Source organism: Cinclus cinclus, chromosome 2 (genome assembly GCF_963662255.1).
Source record: "Cinclus cinclus chromosome 2, bCinCin1.1, whole genome shotgun sequence".
NCBI classification, from domain to species: Eukaryota; Metazoa; Chordata; class Aves; order Passeriformes; family Cinclidae; genus Cinclus; species Cinclus cinclus.
In genome coordinates this window covers 28,570,761-28,589,010 of record NC_085047.1, presented here as the reverse complement: position 1 = coordinate 28,589,010, position 18,250 = coordinate 28,570,761, and the positions used below count along the sequence as shown (strand labels likewise).

The following is an 18,250-nucleotide window of genomic DNA, read 5'->3' as shown; positions in this document are numbered from 1 at the left end:
GCCACCCCTGTTGTCCCCCCGCTAATAAAACCTGGTTGTGCAAACCCAGTACAGCTCTGCAGGCTGAGACTAAAGCCATCGGGGTGTCAGACAAGCTGCAAGCCACTGGTTGTGACAGGAGGGTGAGCTCGGTCCCTCTGGGTCTTAGCCCATAGCCACAGAACCTTAGGGAGCGCTGGAGACCTGGCAAGCGGCAGGGAGGTGACAGGGATGGAGAGAGGCCTGGACCTGGAGTTCTGGTGAAAGCTGGGAAGTGGATCTACATTGGAGCTTTTGGCATTGGTGTAAATGTCAAACGTGCAGTGGGCTGTGAGATGTCTCTCCCCGAACTTGGGAGGAGTCAAATGTGAAGGTTCACAGGGATTTTTTGACATTTACGTAGTTCTAAAGAAATGGGGCTTTTTTTTTTAAAGGCTGAAGCTCCATGACACGACATCAAGTGCTAAACCTGGAACAGCCCAGGTTTTAAACAGCCCAATTTAAAACATTATTTCCTCCTTCACAGAATGTGTGCCAGAACTTTCCCTTTAGGGGCTAACTTTGTATTGTCCTCATTTGAGGCAAGGAAATGAACGAGACAAAATCTTTTCCATCTCTATCCCCAGAGATGGCTGCAATCTGATAGCAGGTTATTCTGCTATTTCCTTCCCTCCTGGGACTTGTAGATGGAAAGTCACAGCTTTTCCAAGCCAAAGTGTGGAAAAGTGCTCTCCTTGTTTTCTCCTGTGCCCGTGCCGTCATTGGCTTCCACACAGCAGATGAGCAACTCCATTGTAGGAACAGTGTGGAGGTGTTTGGATATCTCCGCAGTAATTCAGATAGTCCACGGAGTGAATTGTACCCATTTTGTACTGAAATGGGCAAATTCTTCCAAAACAATGCTTAGTAGCTTGATTTAATGTTTTTTACTGGAGTACAGAGACAATTCCAGAAAGCAAGGGGAAGTCTTGGACAAAGAAATTAAGCAGAGTTCTTTATCATTTAGCCACTCATTCCTTGTTGTATTTTTGTTTTTCAAACATGCTAAGAGGATATATTAAATGAAGCAGGGCTTACACAGAATGTCGGGTTGGTTTTGCTTATATTTGCACTATCTGTACAGCTGGTTCATTGGAGCGTACAAGAAAATGTGTGTTTTAAACTACAGGACGGTCATACAGACTCTAAAAATGATGGTCGTGGCTGAGAAACGCCTTTCTTTAAAATTAAAGCAGTTGAGATGCAGAAAGTCTTTTTCTTACAAGTACATGGTTAATTTTCACGTGGAAAAAAAAGTACAGCTGAAGAGTGAAACACTCCCGCGTCAAGAACTTTAACATATCAGTAGACGTCCTCTGACTCTTTTCCCGAGTGTTTTCTAGCAGCTTTAGCCACTCGATGCACAATCAGTTGGGTTTTTTTCAGCTCGTCCGTCTGGGTTTTTAAGGAATACTGCCGACGCCGGTCCTCGCACGGCGGTGGGCGGGCGGGGCTCGGCGCGGCTCCGGGCCGCCTCCCGCTCGCCGCTCTCTTTCCTGCTGCCGCTGCCAGGAAGTGGGAGACGGGGTTGTAGTCGCTCTCCGCGCTGCTCCGGCCGGCGCTGGGTAGGGCTGGGGCGGCTTCCTCTGGACGTGAGGGACCCTGCCACGGGGATGTAGCGGGCCGCGGAGCCATGCGCGGCCCGGCGCTGCCCCGCATCTCGCTGGGGACGGTAAGTCACGGCGGGGACTTCGCCGCTCCCGTCGGAGCGGGGTCGTGCGCCGGCGGGACACCGCCTCGCCCGGCGACAGCTCCGGTCCCGCGGATCTGCAGCCCACTGCGGGTCCGCTGAGCGGTGTTCGCCGTCGAGCTTTCGGGCCCGGGCTCTCTTCGACCCTCCCGGCCGCCGTCGGGCTCCCCACCGCTGCCGGTCTGCGGACAGCTCTCTTTCTGCTCGCCCTCTCCGGGGGGCTGGGGCTCCCCTCTCGGCAGCCCCGAGCCGGGGCGGGCAGTAGGGGGGCAGGGCTCGGGGAGTCTGCGGGAGGGCGAGGCGGGCGGTCGTCGTCGCAGGCGAGGCTGGTGCGGGCGCCGGAGCGGCAGGAGCGGCGGTAGCGGGTCGGGCAGCCCAGCCGCGCCATCCCATCCGCCGGGTGCCCGCGGGGCAGCGGCACTGCCGTGCTCGTCGCCTCCTTCCCTCCGCTCACCGCCCACCGCTGGACACCGAGTTCTCTGGCGCCGCTTCCGGGATTTATCCCTGACTCTGGGAAAAGGCGTCTGGGTTTACAGGAACGGCGGTGGATTCCCTGGAACCCGCGGCGCGGCCGTTAACGCGCGGGGCGGTCCGGGCGCTGGGGCTCGGGGGGCACCGAGCCGCCCGGGCCGGGATCGGAGTGGCCCGGGCCGGGATCGCAGTGGCCCGGGCCGGGATCGGAGTGGCCCGGGCCGGGATCGGAGCTGCTCCGCTGCCGCCGCCGCTATGCGGGGGCCGGGGATGAGCCGCCCCCGCTTTGCTGTGCAGCCGGCCGCACACAAATGCAGCTCTGCGGGCGGCTGAACAGAGATTAGCGGCTTGTAGCTACGCCCCAAACCACGGGATTTGTATAAAAGCAAGTTCAGCTTTGCCGGTAGATCTTTAGCCTTCCCGGGCTTCGTAAGCCCAGACTTTCAAGCTGCCCTTTATGGTTTTGCGGGCAAAAAAGTTGTAAAAGAAATTTGAAGTTTTATGAATAATCTGATTGCCAGATGTGAGTGGCTGTCCAGTGTCAGCAGATGTGTGGTGAAGCTGGGACAGTGGAGTGGTGTCACTCAGCATCATGGCATGGCTATAAATTCTGCTGTAGAGGTTACAAGGTCAAACTGGTTATCCTTAAATACTTAAGCACACTTGCACTTGGCTGCACTGGACTTGTACTGTTGGGTTAGTTGTTAATGTGTGGTCAGAAGGTTGCAGCATGTGCAAAATTAGCTTCCAGAGGGCGTTTGCGTTTGTTTTTTTTTTTTTTTTTACAGCTTGAAAGGTTTGGAAACCCGGTAATAGACTTAAAGCTAGCAGTTGCAGGACAATACAATTAAAACTCAGGAGAAAGAATACCTTGACTGTAGCTGTAGATCACTTACTGTTTTGGGACCTAGGTAGGACACATAAACTATTGACGTATGGACAGATTTCAAACCAGTTAGAAAACCTGAAAAGTGTGTTTCTAGCTTAAGAATAGAGGTGCACACATTTTGGTGTAAATCAGATACTATATACAATATTATTCATTCAGCTGGCAAAAGAAAAAAAAAAGAAAAAAAAACCTATTGGATTCCCGAAATTTGTTATATTATCTTCAGTTAAATAAGATACTGGAAGAAGTGTCCTTCAGTGGGATTTCTTTTTGAAGATATTTTCCCCTTCCTATTTGCATGTCATTTCAAGTTGCCAATAACATGCTACTCCCTGCAGATGTTTATCTTTTCAATAAAATAATGTTCTTTTTTTTCCCCAGAGTTACAGGTCTCACTCTGTTGCATGCCCTTCCATCTGTCATTTACTTTGCATATCAGCTTATTTGGCCTCATAGCCTTTCTTTTCTCAAAATTTCCTGTGGCCTGTTTCCATGCATTCACTCTTTTTCCTGTCCTTAAACTGATTTTCAGGTCCTCTGCTTTTTCCCCATGCACTCCTGACTTTTACAGTGGACAAAATGGCATCTGTCTTCACTAAGGCCAAGGTTTTCTGTCTCATTTAAAGAAAAAAAAATATATTGGAAGTTTATTTTATTAAATAAAATTCCCTTTTATGAAGAAAAAAAGACAAAATAGCCATATGGATACTTTTGGCACTGATTTCTTTTCTAAATGAGGTGAGAAACTGACTTTTTGAAGTTAGAAGCTATGTTATATAAAAATTGAAAACCAGGCCACCAAGTGCATTATTGTAAGAAAGAACTCATGGGCCACCAGCCTGTTTCCAGTAGTGACCAGTCACAGGTGCCTGCCAATAGTTTCGGAGCAGAGCGAGTGTACAGCAACAAAAAATAAGAATTGTCTCCTGGCTTCCAGTGGGCTGGGACTGTAGGAATTTCCAAGTTGAAATGGCATGTTCATATTTTGGATCCCTGACCATGTGTTTTTTTTTTTTGTTTTTTTTTTTTTTTTTTTTTTTTTTTTTTTGTTTTGTTTTGTTTTGTTTTGTTTTGTTTTCCTTCTGGTGATGGGTGTGGTGATCAATTTTTGGAACCAGGACAGGTTTCTGGCAGAGCCAGCACTCTCTCAGGGACTCCCACACCTCAGCTACATGTTGCCTGTAAAAGTACCTCCCTGTGTTTGTTTTGAACCTCTCTGCTGCTTGTCTTATGTGATGCCTCTTAGTTCTTGTATTGGAGGTGACAGAGAACACTCATCCCCGTTCACCTTCTCTTTGTCATTCATGACTTTGAACCTGCTACAGTATCCTTGGCTCAGGTTTCTCGTTTATAGACCGGTATATTTTATCATTCCCTTTGTGGCAGTCAGTCTGTACCAGTGATGGTCCTTTCTACTTTTCTCTGTATTATATCTGGGTTAATTTATATTCTTAAGGTTGGTGACCAGAGCTGCAGTCCACATTGAATCCTTTATATGTTGTCATAACAACACTTTTGGTTTTGTTCTCAAATCCTTTCTTAACAATTCGTAGCATTTGATTGTATTTCTGGTTGTTTCCTCCAGTCAGACTAATTGAACTTTTACTGCTTATTAATCTAATTTTAATTTCTGTTTTTAGGACTAACTACTTCTAGCCAAATGAAATGTTTATATTAGGATCTGTGCTAAGTACACTTAAGTGGCAATTTTTGTTCTCACAAGTAAGCAGTACTGTCAGTTTGGATGCCTTTCCCTTTTCATTTAGTAATCGATTTTCTGCATTAGCAGTAATATTTGTGGTAAACCCAGTGTTGTCATTTTGCTCTTTCTTACCCAGTTTCTTTAGTCATCACAAAGAGGCTTTGTTTGTATTTGGGGCAGATGCCTTGTGTTCTATTTTGTAATCTCTGGAAAGCTGAGTGCTTCCTTTGCTAACACGTATCTTTGTGTTATGCTCTGAGGAACCTGTCAGTGGAAAGCAGATCTCAAAGCACTGTCACTACATTTCTCTATTAAACCAAACAGGACAATGTCTGTTCCTATGAGTAGGGCTCAGCATTTGACAATTAACCTGACATAAAAATTCACCTAGTGAGTCACTGATGAGGGGCATGAGCAGGTTTGTGCATGGCACAGTGTGGGCAGGGGTCGAGGGTTCATGCCCAGCTGAAAATCATTTCAGGATGGAAAAGTAAGGACCCCACTGATCCTTCCCCATGGCTCCTGCTCCATCAGCACTCTGATGTGAGGCTGTACAGCAGCACAGTTGAACTGAGCCCTGAACACAGGCAGGCAAAGTGCTGAGGTGTCGAGGGTCAGTGAATGTGGCACTCTGTGTTCAGCACACTGTCCTCGGAGGGAAAACTTCCAAAGAAATTTTTATGGTTGTTATCACCTAATGACTTCTCCATTATTTTCTTAATCTCTACTAATATGAAGTAAAACCTTCCAACTTTATATACTTTATGATATTTTATGATGTGAAGTCCACAATCCTTATAGATAATCACGGTTTTCTCTTGGTTTGTAAGTTAGGTTTTCTAAGGCCTTTCTTAATTCTATCAAAGCTATTACTAGTCTCCTGATTTTAGACGAGGCCTAAATATATGCAGCAATATATACAACATTCTCTCATGAAAGAAATGGAAGAAAATGAAAGATTATTTATAATAGTAGTTGTTCTACCCTTCTTTTGTCCTTTCTAGATTTTAGTGAGCAATGACAAAAGCTTCCTGTAAATGTTGCTTTAATGCACATTTCTCAATGTGTGAAGCAGAAGTTCTGGTTTCCCTTTCATCTTTGTATAACAAACTAAAACAAATGCAAACCTCAAAGAGCTTTTGGAAATGGCTGAACCAGACAAAGAACATAAGGGTAAATCCTGTACCCTGATTTCTTTGGTAACTCATTAGTCTGAGCAAGATACTGGTTTTCCTTCAAGCCTCCAAGCTGACTAATTTTTTATGACTCATTAAAAAGGCTAAGAGATTATTCATATGCAGAATACTTGTGCATGGAGCATGTGTAATGCTGAATTCTTAAGCCAAGGTAACTTGCTGTTATGAAATAATTTGAGGCGCTCTAATGACTCATAATGCCTCTTATTTGCAGGCAGTTATTTCATTTAAAAATGAATTTGCAAAATGGAAGCTTTTTTGAGAGAAGTAGTTGATTAAGTTTTTACTTTGGAATCTTCATGCAACTTGGTCCCTGAGGATTAAGGATGACAAACTAAATATATTTATATGAATAAAATATTTATTTCATTGATGATGATAATGCTGAGACTAAAAGACTTAATTCATAATTATTTAGAACACAATGTAGATAGTTATATCTACTAGTATGGTGTACTGTTTTTTCAAGCAATATTGAAGCAACAGTATTAAAGATAGCAAAATGACCTGTGTGTCACTGTACCTTGTGACACTGTACCTGTCTGTCACTGTGCTCCCTCCACCCTTCTCCCTGCAGGCACGGAGCCTGGCAGGTCACAGCAGGGCTGCAGCCATTCATGCTGAGTAATTTGGTATTTCCCAGCCTCATGAGGTGATAATATGGGACAGCACTGACATGCTGCACAGGTACTGTGCCTTATGTCTCCTTGTCCTGAGAGCTCTGCTCTCAAATGTCCCTTATTTCCACCCTCTCACCCATCTTTCTGGCATCTTGCTCTGTTCTTCACTTTTATCTTTGCCCTTCCTTTCTTCCTTTGCCTTTTTCTGGGGGGATATCACCTCATTGCAGTTCTGTGTGCATGGCCTGGTGAGGCAGAAGCAGGAACAAAGGTGCAAATTGTAGTGGTGGCAGTAATTCAAGAATATTAGAATGTGAAAATTGTGGAAAGGCTCCTAATTCCTGTCTCAGCTGACAAAATCTTGCATAGAGGAGCTTTTTGGCTTGTGCTGTGCCATTTCTCATTGTAGGTGAAATGTTGGGCAGTAAGTGCTGGCGTAAGGCATGGGAAGGAACTAGGGCTGCCTTATGTGTGAGGAGAATGTGCAGGGAACACAGCTGTCACCCAGAGGGGTGTGATGTTTTAAGGAAACAGCATTCTGTCATATTCTGGTTATTCCTGCAGCAGTTTCAGAAGTAAACCCTAGAGTTTCTGCTGATTCTGTTTTCCCTGGGTCGTCCCTACTCACTGAAATGAGTGAGTAGGTATGAATCAGTGGTGTGCATCACATGTGGTTTGAATTATCACTTGGCCTAGGTAATACACATTGTCTCTGTGAAGTTGCTTAGTGGGTACTGGTTTTTTTTATCCTGGCAGGTGGACTTGCTGTACATCCAAAAATGCAAATTCAGCTTATTTCACTTGCAGAAAAACCTCTAAACTTTACCTTGGCAAACTCTTATCAATGAGTTGAGGCTTCAGTGCTTGGTAAACGGAGCTAAATCTGGCTGGCAGTGTTCCTCAGGGCTCAATTCTAGGGACAGTTCTGTTCAATGTATTCATTCTAGATAAATTGGAGCACTGAGCAATGATTTTTGGAATGAAATGGAGAAAGTCCAAACGCTGGATCCTGGATCTGGGAACAGAGTTACTGCCGGGCATAAATCTAAACTGGGAGAGGAATGTCTGAGGAGGTCCCTGCAGGGAGGGCCCTGGGGGTGCTGGTGGGCAGCAGCTCAGTGAGAGTCAGCAGGGTGTGCCCGGGCAGCCCAGAGGGCACAAACCGTGTCCTGGGGGCATCAAACACGGCAGCACAGCCGGGCACAGGGGGGACCATCCACTGTGCTCAGCACTGGGGCAGCCTCACCCGGAGCGCTGGCAGCAGTTTGGAGCCTCACAGTTTGAAGATTTGAAGATCCTTGAATGTGTCTAGAGGAGGGAATACTGCTAAAGAATTTTTTAAAATCAGGCTCTCATCCCCATCAGACAGATTTATGGGTAAAAATCAACTGAGTTACATGGTAGTTTAAGCCAGGTGCCTCAAAAAAGGGACTCCCGACAAAGAAATCCCCGGGCAGTTATACCCTTATGATCTAAACTCCCTATCCCTCAAGTGACAGTCTGGATCAAACACATGACTATAAGGAGTCTTGTCATTCTTCATTGGGTCACTCTTTCACTACCAAGTGGTTGCCATGTGGTCACATTCATATCCTCTTAGGATGGTTTTGCTGAGGATTTTGATCAGTTCTGTAGTCCATGTTGAAATATGGTTGTCACAGTTCATATACCACAAGTTACGTGCCTTCCATCTGAATCAGAACAGACTATTCTAATTCCACGTATTACCGCAATTTGATGAAATTGTTCATTGGTATAAATCAGTGTATTGCTGAATGGCTTGGGGAGCTGCTTAAGATAGTGGTGTTATGGTTTTTTTTTCCATCATGTGAATGATTTTGCTGGATAGCCGAGTCATTGGGGTGTGTCACTTGTGGCCTGTGATTCTCTATTCCTCAGACTCTGGTCCATAATATGTTAACTCTGCTTTGATGACACTTACAGACATGCTTGCACTTAATCTGAAAAATTAAGAGCACTTATGTTTTCTTTTGGCTTTGAAGGTGTATCTGACTAATTTTCTCTGTATTTTTGCCTTAATATTTGATGCATTCATCTTCTTTCTATTGCTGACTTGTGTGACTTACGGGCTGAGTGTTTATATTCTTTTATCAGGGATTAATCAATACCTAGAAAATCAGAACGTTTTTATTATTACTGTGTGTGAGACCATCTGTGTGAAGGATCTTTTATCCATTTTCCTGCAAGCAATAAATCTTGTAATACTGAAACAATTGCTGCTGAAACAGTTTTTAGTTTCACTGAGGAGTTGTTGGAGTGCTTACAATTATTTTGTGGTCAACTAATTAAGTCTGAAATGATATCTATTTAAATATGTGGTTCTCTTTTTTCCTGTCCACCATTTTAGCATCTGGTCCACTGAATATGTCAGACCTCTCTGAAAAGCAATGTTTTAGCTTTCTCAGAGTTGCAAATTCCATCGTTCTTGAGGTTTTAGGTTGCTTTTATGTATGTACCTTTCTCCCCCAAGGCTTTAATTCTGAATGAGAAACATGACAGTGTAGGGCTGTCATAGCCATTTCATTCTATGTATGTTTTGTTAAGCTTGCTACCACAAAATGTGGTTTACCCTTATTGGTTTACTTTGCTTTTGCTATAACTCTCCAAGCTGAAAAAGCAAAAAAGCCCAACCAACCAACAGAGAAACTCTGAAGCTGTGCCTGTACTGCAGGGCATCTTCAGAAAAACACTTTCAAAAAAACAAGCTGGGAAAACATTACAATTAGAGGGGAAGGTAGTGTAGTAAAACTTTGAGATTATATTGATGGGGCAGTAAAAAAAATAGTTGATTGTCATTATTCACATAATCTGATGCATAGAATTCATTGGTACATCTTGTAACATGCTCAGAAGCATCAACACATGGATGTCCAGATGGTGTGGTCATGATCACTTGTGAGCAAAGAGGATGGCAAGGGATGCAGGTTGCCAAGTCTTAATCATGCTGCTGGACTTCTTCATGGTACTATAAAGTAGTTTTTGGACAAATCTTTCATAGTCTTCAGGACCCATTGGTTGGGATGGGATGGGTCTTTGCTGTAAAAACTTGCTGACTTCAGCAAGTTGGGCCACGTTTTTCCTGGTTTTGTTTTGTTGGGGTTTTTTTAACCTTTTTGTTGTTGTATGTTTCTTTCTTTATCTGAATGTTTGAAATGCATGCCCGAAGTCTGTTTTTCTGTTGGGCCAACAGGCAAAGGAGTTGTGTTTATGATATGCTGCAATCTTCTTACCATCCTTCTGGTACACGATCTTTTGCTGATGAGTCATTTATGCTGTGGTCTTACCAGAGGGGAGACCTTTTGGCCATTACATAAACAGTGTATTTCTCAATTTTCATGCTGGGAATAGTGTCCTGAAACAGTGTCCAAGGAACGGCATCCTTTATTATTGGCACAGGCTGTGCTTTTAACCCTTGGTTAATGTGTATGTGGGTGTATAAAGTCACACTCTCTTACAGTCGTGTGGCGGTCATGCCAGTCTTAATATTTCTGTTAAGATTGGCATGACAACACTAACTTTCAAGTGGAAAAATGGAAATCAAATCTTAATGGAATTTAAAAAAGAAGAAACTGTGCATTTTTGTGTCAGTGTGTACAGGCTGATTGTTAACAGCTGCAGTTTAGAGGAAGAATGTACATTTGACATGGGGAGAAGTCAAAACCCCTAACTTTCCAACATTTCTAGCTCTGGCTTGCTCAGTAGGCATTTTGGAAGATTTCCTGTACTTAGCAGGCAGTGAGATCCTCCTTTACCATCTTATTCCAAACTTCCCATCTTGTGTATTTATTCAGTGGGACTTCCAGTACTGGGTGCATTCTTCTCTGTGGATCTGTTTCTACATGGACAGCCTTATTGCCTTCCTTAATAAAAACATTTCTTTGGTCTTGTGTAACTTTTATGCAAGCTGCAGCTTTTTCAAGGCATTCCATGTATAAAATGCACATTGTGAAAAACATTTGTTTTATATACAATCAGTTTGCCATGGAGGCCATTGAACTGTATATTAATATCATGGATGCCAGGCATCAGTTTGTTAGGGTTTATTTTTGTAAATATCTCCCCACACACATTTGCCAGGGGAGAGTCCCATTACCAGAATTAGCCAAGTAAACTGAACTCACGATATGATTTAATTCTAAGTGCTGAAGTCAGAGGTGCAGACTGCAGGAGGATATAATGTTTTTTTCACCTTATTTCTCTCATCTCCCTGCCTTCCTGTCTATTTACAGGTTATTCTAATATTTGTCTGTGTGTTGACAAAGGAATCTGTAGAAATTACTCCACTGCCATATAGACTGCAAGTCCGTTGGGTAGCTTTGGATGGAAGAGACCCCTCTAACCCTTTGAGGAGAGAAAAGAAACAGATGCACTGTCAACTGGGACAATACCTACACCCCAGAAAGACCCACTGCTGCATGAGGTGTCATGCAGGTACACAAAATAAATACAGTAGTAGTGACTTTTGCGTTGGAGGCATTTCCCTGTCCTGCACTCTTAAACTGCCTCTTTCCTACAGCTAATCAGCTCTCCCATTGCTTGGTACCTATCCCTACTCAGATAAATTTTTATTCCTTTATTTATTCTTACTCCTTTTCTCTTCTTATGGGCTGTCAATGTCATTCACACTGGGGAGAGGAAGCATACTTAGTCCTTATGCTATCAACCCCAGGGTTTCTTTGAGGACCCAGTGAGTCCTGTCCTCCCTAAGACAATGCATTTGCCTTCCTGTCAGAGCTCTGTTAAGTGGTTTTCTTGCAGGTACCTACAAGGCAAAAGACTGTGATGGGCCCGACCAGGCAACTGTCTGTCTTCCATGTGCCAACGGCACATTCACAGCTGTTGATAACACCATGTCTAAATGCTTCCGGTGCACACGCTGCCGTACAGGTGAGTTACTGTCAGATCTGCAGGGTCTGAGGAAAATGGTGCTGGATGAGGGCTGGAGAGGATGGCAAGGTGAGCGAGGGAGCTTGGAAAAGTCAGCAATTGAATGGGTAAGACAGCGTATGGGAAGCAATTGGGGGCAGCAGGAATAAGGGTGGCCAAATGAGTACAGTCTGAGATGCAGTTTGCAGGCCTTTCTGGCCTTTTTCTATGAAAATTAGGGGATAACAATACCTATCATCATAACAGTGCTCTCAGTTGAAGGTGAAGGAGGAGGCTGGAATAATAATTTCTCCTTTCTTTCCTCAGAACTCCAGCAGATAATAGAGAACCCCTGCACCCCACAGCAAGATACTGTATGTGGCTGTCAGAAGAATCAGTATCAGATTGATTCTGAGTCTGAATTCTTCCAGTGTAGGAACTGCAGTTTGTGTGCCAATGGGATTATTTCCAGCTGTGAGTATGGCACAAGATATGGCTCCAGTGCAGATGTACTGTAGTAGGGTAGACTTCCTGATATGCTGCAGTGCCTTGCACTGAAAGGATGGTAGTTTTGGAACAACTGGGGTTTGTCTTCCCTCTTTTCCCCGAAAGACTGCGATTTTTTGCCTGCTCTGGCATAAATCGCTGTTTCTTATCATAGCTGCTTTCTTTTGTCCTTGAACAGTTTATTGGTTTCGGCTGTTGTGAGGAGCTACTTTCTACTTAATTTTGGTGCCTCTGCCTTGCCTGTCCTGAAGCGAAGTCTTTTTGTTCTAGAGTAGGTTTCCCCTTACTTTCCTTGTTTGTCTTTCTCCTGATGCTCACTGCATTTCCCCTACCAACTGCTGGAAGCACTTTGAGTAGGATAGGGTGAAAACACTTCTGGTCCCAGTGCTCATCTGAACTGCTTGTCAGTCAGTTGCTGAATTAACACAGTGTTCTGTGCAGTGTTGTGAAGAAAAGAGCTGCTAGTAATACTGAACTATACCCAGTGGCATTGGGCACTACCTTGGGATGATGCCAGTGTCTGGGAGAAATACTTGTGTTAGCTGTGCCAAGGTTCCTCATCTCCAGTCAGAAATCAGAGATCATAATCAAATGCTGCTGTCTGTAGTCTAAGTCTTTCCATGTCCCTTTAATGTCTTCTGTCCATGTGATGGCTGAGAAGGTACAAGTCAGTATTGGATGCAGCACTAACTAACTTTATATCCTTGATCAGCTCTTTTGTATGGTTGCACAGGCAGATCTGACTGTGCAGCCAAACAAGACAGCACACACCTGTGCCCATTCACACGTAACTGGTCTTCCAAGTCCACACATACACACATTCCTTAGTGGCTGTCTTACAGCCCAAGGACACACACTCCCCTCTGAACATCTTATTCGTCTGGTCGTGATCTGCACAAAATACACAATTATAATTAATTTAGTAATTGTTCTCTGATCATCCAGCAGGCCATGCTTCCAGTCCAGCTGCTCCCACACCCTACCTTGTATTAAAGCTATCCTCTCTTTTCCCATCTCTTACCCTGCCCAGTGTGAGGTTTGCTGTTTCACTGGTGAATGTGTTCCCTCTAGTGCTCAATCACCTTGTTACAGTTTCCACACTTAAGCCTTGAGCAGCTTCCTTCCCTCTTGGCTGATGTAGAGCTGTTTCATTCCGGTCCCTTACTCACCACAGAATGCATACTCTTTATTCTAGTACATTTCCCCTCCTCTCATGCAATTTGATGTCCTTCCATCACTGTTCTTTCCTGCTCCTCCCCACACCTGTTTTACTCAGGCTCTGTCCTGTGACTTGCTTAGAAATGATAGTTCTTTCCTTTCTTCCACTCACATCAGAAGAGTGCTTATGTGTCCCATGACTTGAAGTGATTTCTCCCTGCCCCAAACTGACTTCCTCACCAGTCCCAGCTGCTCAGGGGCCACTTCTCCCTCATCTTGGCCTGACTAATGTGGTTCCTCCTTCCTGTCATGCTTGAACTTGAGTGACTTTTACTGCTTTTTGTGCATTATAGTAATTTCAGCTGCTCTGTAATTATAGTCCCTTTCCAAGCCTCTACAGAGGTGCCCACCTTCAGAACAGTGGCACTCTTATTTTTATTACTTCTATCTTCCCCCAGCTCTATTTTTATATGAAGATCAAATCCTTTTTCTTCTTCAGTAGTAGTTTTCCAGGTTTAAAAAAGAATAATCTTTCATCCATCTTGGAGTGGATTTTTTTCCCTTTGTTTTCTTCTCTGTGCAGATTATGGCAACAGTTTCTAGTTTTTTTTTTTTTCTCTACAGGTTCAAAGAACAAAGATGCAATTTGCAGGTGTAAGCCTCAATTCTTCTTGTCACGTAGTAATATTTGCAAGCCTTGCAACAGGTGAGCTTTTTTACTCTGTATGCCCCACCACTGAGTAGGAGAGACAGCAGGAGCTCCACAGGGGGAAGAAATTCTTCTCACGACTCCTTTTTATCTAGACATAACTTTACAATATTCTAATTGTCTCTCTGGGGCAAGTAGGTCTTCACCCCCAGTCTCTTCCATCAGTAGGCATCAGCCCACTAAAAACCCAAAGTCACTAGTCACACTGCATTGCTCTGCTTTGCAGGCTCACCAGGACTTGTCTGTTAATTAGGATGGTTGCAGATGGCTGAGAGTTTCATTGCATATGTGCTCACCCCTCTGATTTGCTCTTTCAGCTGCACTGGAGAAGACTGTTTGCGGTGTCCTAGCCCAGTCGCTACCTCACCGACTTCATCTGGGCTGAGTGAGTACTCAGGAGACTGAAGGACAGTGGAACCTTTTCATCGTGGGGTGTTGTTCTCTTAATGCCTTTTGTAAACGGTTATATTTTCCACTTTGTCAAACCATTATCCTTTTTTTCCCTACCATTTGCAAATCTTCACTTGCTGTTCTTCCTCTAGTACTTATCTCCTCCTTTCTTACTCATTCATGCATTTGCTCTCTTCCTTTTGTCCAGATGGAAACCTTGTACTTGGCACCCTTGCTGCAATATTTGGATTTATCTCTATCCTCTGCCTTGCATGTAAAGTAGGGAAGCTGGTCCAGAAAAACAGGGCAGTGTTGTCTTTCTACTCCTGTGGTGAGTACAGTGGCATGTACAGTGATACTGATTGGGATAGACACTCTTTCTCTATGTGGTTTTGTGTGTGCATGTGCGTGAGGGAGAAAGTGGGATCCCCTTACTCTGCTCTGCTGCAAGGCAAGAGTAGCACAAGAACTAAATAGCCAAGGCTCTTGTTGCAGTTCTGCATCCATGCCTATAGCTGTGACTGGAAGTGCACATGAGTTTATTTCTGGGATGTGTATTTTGCTATAAAACATTTTTGAAGGCAGGACTGTGAATAGCTTCTTTCCTGTTTTCTCTGGAATGAGAGGAAGTGAAAATAATTTCTGCTTTTTTTTTTCTTTCTTTGAAGTTTCTTTACCACAGACAACCAAGGAGACAGTATCAGAGGTGAGTAAGATGATGGGTATAAGAGCTTATCTTCCACTTTCAAATATGTTAGCCTAGGATCTGGAGTAATATTTTTCCTGGTGGGCTATTTTCAGGCCTTGTATTTTCAAGTGAGCTGATAATAGGGCTGTTTAACTCAGAAGTCTTTTCCTGTAGAGGGTGGAGCCAATATTACTTCCCCTCTTCTAGAGGCTGCTTTTTAAACTCCTGGCTTTTTGCCTTCTTTTTTTTTTTTTTTTTTTTTTTTTTTTTTTTTTTTTTTTTTTTTTTTTCCTGGATGCATTTTGTCCAGAGAGTTGGTCCTTAATCCCCTTTTCTCTCTGTGTACCCCAAGTTTGGAGGATTTAATTAATTTTACTTCCCTTCAGATCTTGACTCCACCAGCCTCTCAGTGCTGCTTCACAGTATTCTCTGAGGTCCAAGGTAACTGCAAATAAGATGGCCCAGGCAGCAGCTGAGGTGGGGTTTCCACAGCCTTATAGAGGAGGCTGATGAGAAAGGTGATATGTGGAACTTCTAGAATGGTGGTGATTTTGGGTCCCAGCCTTACTTGATTATGTAAATAAGTATTTTTTTCCAGACTACTGTTTTGTGGCGACAAAAGAAAGTTAAACTCTGGGTTCTGTTGGAAAGAAATGTTTAGTATCTTCTGCTGAAACAAGGCACGTAGGAAGAATTAAAACCTCAACATCCACTCTCCACTTATCTTGGATAAATTTTAGCATATAAAGCTAGTGGTTACTTGCAGGAGACAGGTGTACTGTGTTGCTGTGGGTGATTCTGGATTATGTAATGTGTCTTTTAGGCTGAGGAAAAGAGAAATGAAATTTCCACCCTTCTTCCTGGGTCCCAGAAGGAAACAGAATTGCCAGTAAATGTAGGCCTATCATATGGACCTCTGCCACAGAGTTCAGATGAGTTACCAGACTGTGTCAGACCTGCCAGGAAGACACAGCTCCCAGACAGTAAGTGAAACTCCTCCATCCTTCTCTCCTTCCCTAGTCAAACGAGAACCTAATTATGCAGAAGCAGCTAGGGGTATGCTGGACAGACCTTACCCAGTGTACGTGACCTGAATGTGTACCCTGTGCGTGGCACAGTACAAAGGCAGAAGCATGCCCAGAGCCTGTGAGTCTCTATATACTAAATATTTGTGCAAGGCCTTTCTGTTGTCCCTTTCCTCTACTAGCAAAATGGACTGTCGTGTGTTGATATGCTGTCAGTCTTAATGGCTCTGGGATAGTGACCCAGAATAATTTCAATAATTCATTCTTTTTCAAGAATGTATGGCAGCAAGGCCCTAAGCAAATGTGCTTGACTCTGCTCATAACCTTATACAAGAGCATAGGGAAACATTCCCATTACATTTTGGGAGATAAGAGCAATTTTGGACATTGCACGAGTCTGTGTGATTACTCTGGAGAACTGCAGAAGACTTGAACAAGAGGAGGCAATGCAAGATACCAAGGCAATCTCCAGCCCTGGATTATTCACACCCCCCTTGAGGTTGAAGAATCTTGCTTCTCACGGTTTTCCCTCTGTTTTCGCAGACCCTGCTATTCTGTACACTGTGGTGGATCAGGTGCCACCATCTCGGTGGAAGGAGTTTGTGCGGCGCCTGGGCCTGAGGGACTGTGACCTGGAGCGGATTGAGCTGGAGCACCGGCGCTTGCGAGATGCCCAGTATGAGATGCTCCGACTGTGGAAACTGCAGATGGGCCGTGCTGCCACTGTGGAGCACATCAGCTGTGTTCTCAGCCAGATGGAGCTCAGCGGCTGCAGTGATGCTGTTCAAGAAGCTTTGCTAAACCAGAACTCTCCTCAACCTTGCAGCCTCCACAACCATCCTTAATCTATTTCTGCTTTAGCTGCCTTTGACTATTAAGAGGGGATCATAGCTCTCTTTCTTTCCCTGTATCTCCTCATCTTTGTAACACTTGTCAGCTGGTTTTGTTGGAAACAGCAGCATGTTCTGCTGGAGGAAGGCTGAGGTTTGCTTTGTTAATTAACCACCATGTAGTTCAACACCTTTAAGCCATGGCAGACCTTTGCAACGCACCTCAAAAAGGAAGTGGTGTGTGAACTCTGACCAAGATGCAAATAGGAACTCTGAGTGACTTGATCATTGATCAGCTTCTATGGACAAGTTGTTGCTGGAACAGATGCTCCACACATCATATGGTGGGTAATCATAGAGGGTGCTTTGGTTAAGCTGACGGTTCAGATATCAAAGTACTCACTCACTTCTTGCAGATCTATTTTTCTGCGAGATCAACCAGTTGAAGTGGCTCATATTGCAGCCTTTTGATTGCTAAATCTGACTCAGAGTAAGTGGTGGGAGGATGTGCCTATTTCTGGGAGCAGGAGAGGATTGCCCCCTCTCAGTGTCAACCAGTAGCAACTAGTAGGTATTGCTGTAGCAAAAGACTCCTGGAGATGCAGAGCTGGTTCTCTGCCAGAAACAGGAGGACATTATCCTTTTCACACTATGTCCCTCATGCTCCAGAGGAGTAAGGATTCCAAGCCAGTGAGTCAGATGAGAGGCTTGGTGCTTTTTTTCTCAAGTTTTTTTCTGTATCTAGAAACTGTCTGAATTAGCATTAACAAAACACCTGCCTGTGTGTTTGTCAAAGTGCAGGGTGGCAAGGAGTGTGTGCATCTTCCTGGGTGAGGTGGTACCAATGCATGAGCATAGGTAGCATGGGCACCTCTGCAAATCTGTGTTTGCACATGGGTCGGTAGGCTTGTGTCTACCTGCTTATCTACATGTGGACAATTTGATGAATCTAACTGCAGATGGGACTGTGTGTGTGCCTGTATAGATATTTTAGTAACTGTTGAATAACTTCACACTACTTCCTGGACTGTGTTCTGTGATTGCTGCTTGGCTGTGGGACCCATTCGGTACCATCCCCAGCCTCTCTTCATCACTTTCTCATTGGAATTAACGTGGGTAAACGAGATGTAGAAAAAATTAATCAGCCTGCACCAGGTGCAGGTTGTCCACTTTTCTGTAACATGGATTTTTTCAGTCTCTAATCCCTTGACCAGAGAAAACTTTCTATTGTAAATACACTAAATGTTCTGAATTAAAGTATTTTTAACTCTGTTCTGGTTTTGCTCATATCAGCTTATTTTCTGTGACTGTGGCTGGGGGCAGAGGAAGGGAAATAGCTTACAGAAGTGTCAGGAATGGATGGCTTGGTGGTCTTGTGTATTTTTATAAAAAAACACCCATGTTTTACGTACTTTGCTATGTAAAACTTAGCTGACCTCATATCACGAGAAGCAAGCTAGCTGAGGGCAG

At 44.1% G+C, this 18,250-nt stretch overlaps 1 protein-coding gene across 1 annotated transcript; it reads left to right on the top strand.

Moving 5' to 3' along the window:
- Window positions 1-1,618: 1,618 nt before the first annotated feature.
- TNFRSF1A (TNF receptor superfamily member 1A) lies at window positions 1,619-17,995 on the top strand. Its single transcript, XM_062513053.1, has 10 exons — window positions 1,619-1,690; window positions 10,837-11,038; window positions 11,366-11,494; window positions 11,801-11,947; window positions 13,763-13,844; window positions 14,165-14,232; window positions 14,446-14,568; window positions 14,906-14,943; window positions 15,749-15,908; window positions 16,494-17,995. The coding sequence occupies exons 1-10, from the start codon at window positions 1,652-1,654 to the stop codon at window positions 16,793-16,795; spliced, it is 1,290 nt and encodes a 429-aa protein (XP_062369037.1). The 5' UTR covers window positions 1,619-1,651; the 3' UTR covers window positions 16,796-17,995.
- Window positions 17,996-18,250: the final 255 nt, after the last annotated feature.

Bases quoted from the DNA above. Each gene is read 5' to 3' on its own strand.
- TNFRSF1A (XM_062513053.1), top strand. From the start codon at position 1,652: ATGCGCGGCCCGGCGCTGCCCCGCATCTCGCTGGGGACG. The intron at 11,495-11,800 runs GTGAGTTACTGT...TTCTTTCCTCAG, and splicing joins GTGCACACGCTGCCGTACAG to AACTCCAGCAGATAATAGAG. The intron at 13,845-14,164 runs GTGAGCTTTTTT...TTGCTCTTTCAG, and splicing joins ATTTGCAAGCCTTGCAACAG to CTGCACTGGAGAAGACTGTT.